At 40.5% G+C, this 12,320-nt stretch overlaps 1 protein-coding gene across 1 annotated transcript in view; it reads right to left on the reverse strand.

Annotated features, from left to right (window-relative positions):
• The window catches only part of LOC115231120 (regulator of G-protein signaling 7), a 343,368-nt gene that overhangs the window by 198,547 nt on the left and 132,501 nt on the right, over positions 1-12,320 (reverse strand). Inside the window, exon 2 of the mRNA XM_029801208.2 lies at positions 871-967. Coding sequence (XP_029657068.2) covers positions 871-967 — 97 coding nt within the window. The remainder of the gene's footprint in view (positions 1-870; positions 968-12,320) is intronic.

Genomic DNA, 12,320 nt, shown 5'->3' on the forward strand with positions numbered 1-12,320 from the left:
TCTTTCATCTTTCAAGGGGTTGATAAAGTACCGGTCAATTGCTGCGGTTCATTGAAACTAACACCTTCCCTACAACATTGCTGATCTTGTGCCTTCATAAAGAGGAAGGGGTAAAAATTTTCAGGGAAATTTTTGTGGGGGTGGGTGGGGCTAATTGCCATTTTGAGAATTTCTTCTTTGGCAGGCACAGACACAGTGTTGCAAGCAAGCATTTGGACCAGGTTTGGGGATTGAAACATGTTGCTACATGAATGAATGCATTACTTTTTTACTGTAGTAGTAGTAGTAGTAGCAGCAGCAGTACCAGCAGTAGTAGTAGTGGCAGTAGTAGTAGTAGTAGTAGTAATAGTGGCAGTAGTAGTAGTAGTAGTAGTATAGTGGCAGTAGTAGTAGTAGTAGTAATAGTAGTAGTAGTAGTAGTAGTAGTAGAAACAAGCCATTGGCCAGAGTCTATGCCACCTTTAATGCCCATCCTGCAACACCAGTTTCAAAGACCTGACCTGAAGGCCACTGCAGTTGTAGCCATCCCTTCTTCATTCACCGAACCATTAAAAGAAAAAAAAACCTAAAGTTGATATCTCAAAGACACAATAACCAATTCTGTTATGTCTGGGGAGAGTCATACTCTTTTTGTGCCTTATAATTTAACACACCCACTGGTAAAATTTCCACTTATTTCTTCTTCAAAAATTTTCATTGCGTCTTGTAACCTTTTCAATAGTTTTGGAAATTTTACAGGTGCGTCTGTTAAATAATAAGGCACCAAAAGAGAATGACTCTCCCCAGACAACAAAATATGCTTCAACACACGAACTCACATGAATCTTGCAAACCAAATCCAAAAACGAAATACAATAAGCAATGTTTTACCTGTGAATGCTTTCGGAATCGTTGTGAGGAACTGTTTTTGTGTGCGAACTTGGATGCCATTACTCGGATCACTCATCTGCTTCACAAGCTGTTCCATCTGAAACAACAACAACATCAAATAATTAGTGAATTAATTTACATTGTGCTTTAGTTACTTACATAAATGTTTTCTTATTTTCTTAATTTAATTAGATTACATTTTTGGTCATTGTAAAAGACAAATTAGAATTCATCATCACCATCATCATCATCACCATCATTCCCTCTCTCTCTTTCGGAGAGGCACTGAGCTATACACACACATACACACACGGCAGTAACTTCCACCTACCAAATTCAATCACAAAGCTTCGGTCGACTCGGGGCTATAGCAGAAGACACCTACCCAAAGTGCCACGCAGTGGGACTGAACCCGAAACCATGTAGCTAGGAAGCAAGCTCCCTAACCACACAGCCATGTCGTCACCATTTTAATATATGCTTTTATGTGCTGTAGATGGATTATCTACAGCTGGATGTCTATCCAGTCACCAACCTTCACCTGTTTCCAAGCAAAGTGATATTTCTCCAAGGCTAAACATGTTTTTCACAGAAGAATAAGAATCAATGACACTGCTTGTATGACAGTGAAACTCATTTACAACTATCATATGATGTCAAGACAAGGGTACACATACATACACACAACACATGCATATGGGTGTGTGTGTATATATATATGTGTGTGTGTGTGTGTGTAGGATGGTTAGTTTGCCAATAAGCACATGCAGTTCATGTAATCTTCATTTTAGCTTCATTATTATTATCATTATTATTGAGTGAAAGAACAATTCATGCCATGAAAGTGACACTGGGGTAAAATATATGAAGCCCAGTATACCCATTATGACTACCCGTCTGATAGGGGTACACCAGACACATGCAAAACTGTTCAACAAACGGAAACATGAAACTCTGAGTAACAGTTTTTGTGATGCTGTTGCAGCTTTATTAAGTATATATTATCATCATCATGTGACCGACCAGTCCATCAGATGTAGTTACACATCGCTGGTCACAATGCGTTCGCATTGTTTTAGCCTTCGAATGACGCCACCCCGCTGGCTAAGCGAGCAGGCCAACAGAAGAAAGAGTGAGAGAAAGTTGTGGCGAAAGATCACCACCCCCTGCCGGAGCCTCGTGGAGCTTTTAGGTGTTTTTGCTCAATAAACATTCATAACGCCCGGTCTAGGAATCGAAACTGCGATCCTACGACCGCGAGTCCACTGCCCTAATCACTAGGCCATTGCGCCTCCACATTAAGTATATATATATAAATAATGGGCCCTTTCGCACACAACCTCTATATATAGCTTATGCCAGCATGGAAGGTGGACGTTAAACAATGATGTTAAACTAGGCTTACAAAGAATATGTTCTGGGGTCAATTTGTTCAACTAAAGGTGGTGCTCCAGTATGGCCACAGTCAAATGACTGAAACAAGTAAAAGAATAAACAAATATATATATGTAACAGGTTTCTTTCAGTTTCCATCTACTAAATCCAATCACAAGGCTTTGGTCGATGTGAGTCTATAGAAGACACTTGCCCACTGCACCACGCAGTGGGACTGAACCTGGAACCATGTGGTTGGGTAGCGAACTTCTTACCACATAGCCATGCCTGTATCTTGTCTCACACACACATACTGTGTCACAGTCATTCTGCCAAACAATTTCCTTAATGGTACATGGGTCTGAGGTATACTCAGTCACTTATGTGCATTAATTCTGGTGATTGAACAACTTGAATATTCATGATTGAAATCGATGGAGATCCCTTTAGATAATCTTTAACATGGATTAACACATCAGGTCAATGTTCTGCATGTTTATACATGCAGCACACACATGTATATAGAATATGTACACACACAAACACATCTTTAGTCGACTGTGAAGACCCTGCAAATAAAGCGAGTTCACAGCTGTAACCTACACCAGTGTCGCATAACCAGCTCCAACCCACTCAAAAGTACCTTGGATCGTAGGGCGACATGCTGTGCTAGGGTGACGTGCCATGCTTGAGGAGACCTATTGAGTCACGTACATCAAAATCAAATGTAGTTGTGATCCCTGTGCCAGAGCCACGTAAAAAGTACCATCCGAACGTGGCCGATGCCAGTGCCGCCTTGACTGGCTTCTGTGCCAGTGGCGTGTAAAAGGCACCAACCGATCGTGGTCGTTGCCATCCTCCTCTGGCCCGTGTCGATGGCACGTAAAAAAAGCACCCACTACACTCACGGAGTGGTTGGCATTAGGAAGGGCACCCAGCTGTAGAAACACTTCCAGATCAGACTGGAGCCTGGTGCAGCCTCCTGGCTTCCCAGACCCCAGTCAAACCGTCCAACCCATGCCAGCATGGAAAACAGATGTTAAACGATGATGATGATGAACCTACTATCTCACACACACAGATGTTTAATGAGATCATCACCAGCACACATAACTCCTGCCCCACCTCCTCTTCTCATTAAAAAAAAAACCTTTGAAATTTAATTTTAATTTCTTTCTATTTGAATATTGAAAATAAGAGATAAGAGTCTTATGTAATTAGCATCGTTATCATCATCGCTCTTGCTTCCATCACCACCACCATTAAAATAATTAATACATTTGTGCCAGATATATAGAATCATCATCGTTATCATCATTTGCATCCGTTTTCCATGCCGGCATGGACTGGATGGTTTGACAGGGGCTGGCAAGGCTGAGTGGCTGTACCAGGCTCTGATTGTATGTTTTGGTTTGGTTTCTACAGCGGGATGCCCTTCCTAATGCCAACCACTTTCCAGAGTGCACTGGGTGGGTTTTTTTGCTTTTTTTTTGATGTGGCACCAGCACCCATAAGCTCACAAGACAAAGAACTCTCAGCTGAGAAAAGGAGCAAAACTGACAGATTAGAGTTTGATAGAATGGTATGATTACCATTTCTCATTACAACACTGCAACCAATGCTGTTTATATCATTGTTGTTATTATTATTATTGAGTGAGAGAGCAGTGCATGCCATCAAAGTGACACTGGGGTAAAATATACGAAGCCCAGCATACCCATCATGACTACCCGTCTGATAAGGGTACACCAGGCAAATGCATCACAACTATATGTGCGCAACATGGTGATCTCATATCAAGACAAACAGCACATGACCTTGCAGGTGGGGCCCAGTTAGAATTTTCTTCTGGTCGAGTAACCCTTCCCACTCGAAAGGTCTCTGAATAAGGGTTATTTAAGGATGTTGAGCAAAACACTTATGTTTCCAAAGGTGAATTATTCAAACCCCCAAAATCCTTCTCAATACATGGCTATGATGCTCCCCCATTACTTCTGCTCGTGATCAGAGATGCACATATCGTCAGCCACGAAGGGACATGCTCAACTGGTTACGGTCAAACAACTGACAAGCAAATCTGTGGTATTGAGCAGAATATTTGCTGTAGCCCATCTTTTGTAACAAGACAAAACAATGTACATGATAACACTTCCAATCAGTGACTGAGTATACCTCAGACCAGTGTACCATTAAGGAAATTGTTTGGCAGAATCACTGTGACACAATGTGTCACAGTGTGTGTGAGACAAGGCACAGGCATGGCTATGTGGTAAGAAGTTCGCTACCCAACCACATGGTTCCAGGTTCAGTCCCACTGCGTGGTGCAGTGGGCAAGCATCTTCTATAGAATCACATCGACCAAAGCCTTGTGAGGGGATTTGGTAGATGGAAGCTGAAAGAAGCATGCTGGGCAAAATACTGCTACGTTCAATTAACTTATGCTTGCCCTCAAAATTTCAGGTCTTGTGCCCTATAGCAAAAAGGGTTATGATTATTATCATTATTATTGAATGAGAGAGCAGTGCATGCCATCAAAGTGACACTGGGGTACAAATATACTTCTCGTCTAATAAGGGTACATCAGGCACATGCATCACAACCATATGTGCACATGACATTGTAGGTGGGCCCAGTTAGAATATTTTCTTCAGGTCGAGTAACTCATTCTGCTGAAAAGGTCCCTGAATAAGGGTTGTTTAAGTATGTTGAATGAACCACCCATGTTTCCAGAGGTGAATTATTCAAACCCTAAAGAATTCCTCTTGACTGTGGCTATGATGCTCCCCCACTGCTCATGATCAGAGATGCACATATCGTCAGCCACTAAGGGACATGCTCAACTGGTTAAGGTCAAACAACTGACAAGTAAATCTGTGGTATTGAGCAAAATAGGTGGCGAGCTGGCAGAATCGTTAGCACGCCGGCGAAATGCTTAGCGGTATTTCGTCTGCCGTTACGTTCTCAGTTCAAATTCCGGCGAGGTCGACTTTGCCTTTCATCCTTTCGGGGTCGATAAATTAAGTACCAGTTATGCACTGGGATCGAGGTAATCGACTTAATCCATGTGTCTGTCCTTGTTTGTCCTCTCTGTGTTTAGCCCCGTGTGGGTAATAAAGAAATAGGTATTGAGCAGAATATTTGCTGTGGCTCATCTTTTTATACCAAAGACAAAACAATGTACATGATAACCCTTCCAATCAGTTAAGATCAGAATTTGTAACAGCCACTGCCTGGCAACACATCAGGGAAGAATATTAGTAATATTTTAAAAGTTTTGAGATTAAGTCCGTTCAAGTGAGCTTTGTTTTTCATCATTTCAGTGCCGTTAAAAATTAAGTGGAAGTCAAGCACACGGGGTCAATTTAACTTACAACTTCTAAATTGATTTCGGAATCATTAAAACCTTCATAATTTACTTGTAATCAAAATCACTTTTGTTTATTTGTAATTAATTCTTGTTTTCTTAATTATTCCCATTAGGGCAAATGGAAACCGATCATAGTTATTATTAAAGCTGTTGTATGTTCCGCTATTTAGCAGGAATGATGTCTTGAGATTCAATAACAACAAGTCTCCTCAAAACTGAAGAATCTTTCTTGGAATTCGTGCAGAATCTTGAATGGCACTGCAGGTCAACAACGCAGATCCCAATTCCAAGTCCAATTCAAATTCTTCAATAGCAGTTTCGGTGTGTTGTGCCAAGTGTACCAAATTACCATGAGAGCAATTCTCGCATCTGTGTTCCACAATCACTTCGTCTCTCTCGCTAGGTCCTAATATTTGCAATATCATCATCATCAGTAGTAGTAGTTGTAGTAGTAGGAAGGAAGCAGTTCTTTCAACATTTTACATTCTGAGTTCAAATTCTGTTGCGGTCAAGCTTGCCTTCCATCTTTTTTTTGGAGGCAGGAAGAAGGGGGGAGGAAGAACAGGAGGGGGAAGAACAGGAGGGGGAAGAACAGGAGGGGGAAGAGCAGGAGAGGGAAGAGCGGGAGGGGGAAGAGCGGGAGGGGGAAGGGGTGATAAAAAGTACCAGTCAAGTACAGGGTTTGTTGTAATCAACTTACGGCCCCTTTAAAAATTGCTGGCTTTGTGCCAAAATTTGAAAGAACAACAACAATTCTAATACTAATAATTATTATCATCATTCTTCTTTTATTTACTCTAGTCATTTGACTGCAGCCATGCTGGAGCAGGACTTATTCTTTCTAAGCCTAGTACTTATTATATTGATCTCTTTTGCCAAACCACTAAGTTACGGGGATGTAAACACACCAACATCGGTTGTCAAGCAATGTTGGGGGGAACAAACATGGACACACAAACATATACAACAGGCTTCTTTCAGTTTCGTTATCATCATAGTCGTTTAATGTCTGCTTTCCATGCTGGCATGGGTTGGACAGTTTGACTGAGGACTGGTAAGCCAGGAGGCTGCACCAGGCTCCAGTCTGATCTGGCAGTGTTTCTACAGCTGGATGCCCTTCCTAACACCAACCACTCCATGAGTGTAGTGGGTGCTTGTTATGTGCCACTGGCACAGAAGCCAGTCAAGCGGTACTGGTATCGGCTGTGACAATGATTTCACTCAACTCAACAGGTTTTCTCAAGTTTCCATCAACCAAATCCATTCGCAAGTCTTTGGTCAACCCAAGGCTATAGTAGAAAACACTTGCCTAAGGTGCCACACAGTGGGACTGAACCCGGAACCACGTGGTTGAGAAACAAACTTCTTACCACACAGCCATGCCTGTTAATATAGTACAGATGCAAATATCAAACAGTTTTTTAAGGGAGCATGCTGCTGGTGGAGGCATTAGAGGATCAGAGAAAATATTTTGTGGTGCTCCTCCTGGCCTTTTATGTTCTGAGATCAAATCATACCAGGGTTAACCTTGCCTTTTATCCTTTCAGAAGTCAATAAGATAAAGTACCAGTGATGTATTGGGGCCAACAATATTGACTAACTCTCCCTTCAAAATTGCTGGCCTTGTATCTGAATTAGAAGCCACTATTTTTGTTTGTTTGTTCTAAGACACATTACTAACCAATCATTATTTGATCATTTTAATTAATTACGATAGCTATTACTGTTATGTAATTATAATTATTAATGGTGTTAATTAAATATAGAAATAGCTCAGATAAATTATTGTTAATACAATTATGAATTTCTGTCTGTTAACTTCATCTTTAAAACTAAAACATTTCCCAATATTTATACACACAGACACACACAAAGGCATGCATATAAACACACACATATATATACATACACATATGCAGTACTAGGGACTGTAAGAGAGACAGAAGTTGAATGGAGAGAATAATTCTTTTGGGACATGTCTTATGCGTTCTGAGACAACTTGCAGTTAAAATGTATCTTTATCAATGAAGGCCCCTATTTCCATGCTGGTGTGGGTTGGACAGTTTGACAGGAGCCGATAAGGCCAGAGAGATGCACCAGGCTCAAATTGTCTATTTTGGTCCTTCCTCTCACCAACGCTTACTTGTTTCCAAGCAAGATTATATTTCCCCCGTGGCCGGACATGTTTTCATGGAAGATTGGAAATGAATGACACTGCTTGCATGTGGCTGACATTCACATACAATCATCACCTGAAATCAGGGCAAGGAGATAACAACACACACACACACACACACACACACACGATGGGCTTCTTTCAGTTCTTGTCTACCACCACTCACAAGGCTTTGGTCATTCCAGAGCTGAAGTAGGAGACACTTAAGGGGTCACACAGTGAGACTGAATGTGCAGCCATGTGGCTGATGCTTTTTATTACATTCCCAGGCTGACCAAAGCCTTGGGAGTGGATTTCAAAGACAGAAACGGAAGCCAGTTGGCTGCTCTGGCAACAATCACACTCATATGGTGCTCTTTGCACCCCGCTAGCACGGATGCTAGTCATTGAATTTGATTTCACTTGCCTCAACAGGTCTTCGCAAGCAGAGTTTAGTGTCCAAAGAAGGAAAAGGTACGCATAAGCGGGCTGGTTACGCTCCTGGCATGGGCCACAGTTTATGGTCTCATTTGGCTTGCTGGGTCTTCTCAAGCACAGCATATTTCCAAAATTCTCGGTTGCCAGTCATTTCCTTGGTGAGGCCTAATGTTCGAAGGTTGTGTGTATACTTGTTTACAATGTGCAGTCTTGTTGATGTCGGTTCCTTGCCAACAAATCACACTTTTAATGTTGCATGGAATAAGACGTAAGGGTTAGCAGCAGGAAGGGGATCCAGCCGTGAAACAATGCCTCCGTAACATGTTTATCTAACCCATGCCAGCATGGAAAAAAACAGACGTAAATCCAACTAAAAAAAGTTTGGTGGATTAGCAAAATTGATGGAGTGGACAAATGAATTTTGGCATTTGTTCCATCTCTTTAAGTTGTGAGTTCAAATCACACAGGAGCTGATAAAATAAAGTATCAATGATGATGATGGTGACAAGAGAGATGGTGAAAACAGTTAATGATGACTGATGATTAATGATGATGATCATGATGACTGATGATGATTGATGACGCACATGATGTTGACAAGGATGTTAAGTTTCTTCCTGTAGCTTCATTCTATGTTGTTTATCAACTTTTCTATTTCTTGTTTCACTTTCACTTTTGTCTGCTTACCCCACCCTCCTTCCTCTTTGTTCTTATTTATTTTATTTTATTTTATTCTATTTATTTCAGTGAATAAAAGATTTCATTATGACAATTCCACATCATCTTTATCTTGATGCAACAAGAAATTCATGCGTTGGATGGAGTTTTTTCATTTTTTTTTTTCTCTCTTTGTTTTGTTTTTATCTTTTTTCAAGATATGATCTTTCTTTAAAAGAAATGGAGGAAGAGAGAGAGAAAGAGAGGATGATGAAAAACGAGGAGTAGTGGTGGTGGTGGCAGTTGTATTAACAGTAGTGGCTGTAGTAGTAGTAGTAGTGATTCTTGTAAAGGTGGTGGTACTGGTGGCAGTTGTAGTAGTAGTAGTGGCTTTAGTAGTAGTACTAGTAAGTGGTTCTGGTACAGGTGGTGGTGGTGGTAGTAGTAGTAGTGGCTTTAGTAATAGTGGTTCTGGTAAAAGTGGTAGTATAAGTAGTAGTGGCTTTAGTAGTAGTAGTAATAGTGGTTGTGGTAGAAGTGGTGGTGGTGGTAGCAGTTGTAGTAGTTGTAGTATTATTATTATTATTATTATTATTATTATTATTATTAGTAGTAGTAGTAGTAGTAGTAGTAGTAGTAGTAGTAGTAGTAGTAAAAGCAAAAAAAGAAATCAAGTGGTGTTTCTTCGTATATGCTGCTTCCAGCGCTGGCCTAGAAAGTTCTAACTACCCCACCCACCCACCACCCTTCCCCTGCAACTTTAAAATCAATTGATTTATTGTTTTGTTACTTAGCAACAAGATATTTTGCACGAAAGGAATCAAGAATTAATTATTATTCAATATGGACTTTTTAAAAACATTTTTTTCTTTTTTTAAAAACATAAAAAAAGAAAGAGAAGAACCATTGATGCAAAATGATGGAATATTCAAAGAAAAAAAACAAACAAACAACAAGCAAAAAAAAAACTGCTTTAAGCCTTGTACACAGGTTGAAAGGATCTTTAACACAGGTTGAAAGGATCTTTAAATTTACATTATTATATTGGATATTTATTGTGTTCAGTGCCCTTAGCAGGCCGTGTAATTCTTCTCCTTATCTCCGTAAGTTTGCCAAACAGGCTCCGGTTCTTATTACGGCAGAGCTGAAGTTAAATGGTTAGAAATATAAAAAGGAGATGCCAATTAAAGTGGTGTGAGGTGGGGGAGAGAGAGAAAAAGAATAATGGCTTTTTATAAGGTCAGGCCATTATCACAGAAGATTATGTAAAACAATATTTATATATATATATATTATATATATATATATATATATATGTGGTGCCCCAGCATGGCCACGGCCTTCGGCTAAAACATTTTTAAGGATTTTAAGGATTTTTATATATATATATATATATATATATATATACACACACACACACACACATATGTATATATATGTGTGTGTGTGTGGCAGAAACGTTAGCAGGCTGGGCGAAATGCTTAGTCGTATTTCGTCTGTCTTTACATTCCGAGTTCAAATTTAGCCGAGGTCAACTTTGCCTTTCATCCTTTCAGGGTCGATAAATTAAGTACCAGTTGCGTACTAAGGTCGGTCTAAAGGACTGCACCTTCCCCCCCCAAAAAAAAATTGGGGGCTTTGTACCTAGAGTAGAAGAGACTATATCATCACTGTCGTTTAATGTCCGTTTTCCATGCTGGCATTGACTAAATGGTTCGACACATATGCTAATTGCCTTTCCAAATGCCAATTAGCATACAAAGTGTTCAGGATGCTTCTACAAGTCACTGGTACTTTAATACTGATAATAAAACTCCTTCTAACTATTTTGAGGGGAGGAGTAGTCTCAGTGCCAGTGTATGAAAGTGGGAATGACCACACTAATATTTATGTTTCCATATTCTTGGAAATGTGCAAAGATTACTTAAATAAAACATCATACAGGCAACAGTGAATGTGATAAGTAAAAGTCTTCATTGCACAAAATATTCAAATTTTTATGAAAATTGTTCATAGTTATCAGAATAAATAGAAAAAGTGAAAACACCTCATCACAAAACTGACCAACAGAGTTCTGTGTAGTACCTGAGATTGTTTTGTTTGGGTGTTCAATATTCCAGCTTTTTATAACATTTAGTCAAACTTCTAGAACTTTTGACAAAACTATTTGGTGGGGAAATTCATAAAATTTACTTTTAAGTCTACCATTTATTTGCTAAAACACCAACCAATCTGATTTGTGGAACCATATTCATGTAGGTGTTAATGCTTTTAATAGCACTATAATTAGGAAACAGTCCTAAGCTGGGAGATTTGAATGAGTCAGGTGTTCATTGATTAAACAATTGAACACAGACAGGGAAATTCTGATTGAGATCCTTTAATTGTTGTTGTTATTATTTTTTAGTTCTGATAGGTGCCCTCACACCTTCCTCCAAGATGCAGCATGCTGAACAAAGAGGGGAGCTGGTTTAGTCACTGATGACCTGACCATGACTGACAGGAGTGGGAGTACATGGTTACCCATTGTCTCCCGGAAGAGACCTCAGGGTACAGGAGCGCTGACCTTGTCCCTCACCACACCAAACTATGACCCTAATGGTGGAACAAGCAGAGGACGATAGATTTCTGAACTCAACGATTGATTCTTGCAGAAGAGGGCAATGTCAGACGAACTGGTTAGAAAGGTGCAGCTCTAATAAAATTGGAGCTAGCAGCATTCCATTGCTACCCATCTTCCAGACCCTATGTGACTCCAGGGGGGCCTCCCCTTGGCAGCAAAGAGATCTCCACCATAAACAAACTCACACCATTGGCTGGGTTTTTTTAAAATCCAACTCCCCCACCCTTTTTTTGCCTAACAGCAATGGGGTAAGGATGGTGGGAGCAGGCTTCGGTGAAACTACAGGCTCCTAGTTGGGACCTGCATGCTGGTGGCAGATGCAAGATAGTCGCCTTCCTGGGACCTGGTGACAACCCAGGGACTTGGTCCTACATCTGTGACTGGGTAGGCCTATTTGGGAACATTGCTGCTCATCCTGAATGAGGGGGAGGCCTATTATTATTATTATTATTATTATTATTATTATTGAGTGAGAGAGCAGTGCATGCCATCAAAGTGACACTGGGGTAAAATATACGAAGCCCAGTATACCCATCATGACTACCCGTCTGATGAAGGTACACCAGGCACATGCATCACAACCATATGTGCGCGACATGGTGATCTCATATCAAGATAAACAGCACATGACCTTGCAGGTGGGACCCAGTTAGAATTTTCTTCAGTTTGAGTAACCCATCCCGTTCAAAAGGTCCCTGAATAAGGGTTGTTTAAGGATGTTGATAGAACCACCCATGTTTCCAGAGGTGAACTATTCAAACCCCAAAGAATCCCTCTCAACACATGGCTATGATGCTCCCCCACTATTTCTGCTCGTGATCAGAGATGCACATATC

This window comes from Octopus sinensis, linkage group LG2, assembly GCF_006345805.1.
Source record: "Octopus sinensis linkage group LG2, ASM634580v1, whole genome shotgun sequence".
NCBI classification, from domain to species: Eukaryota; Metazoa; Mollusca; class Cephalopoda; order Octopoda; family Octopodidae; genus Octopus; species Octopus sinensis.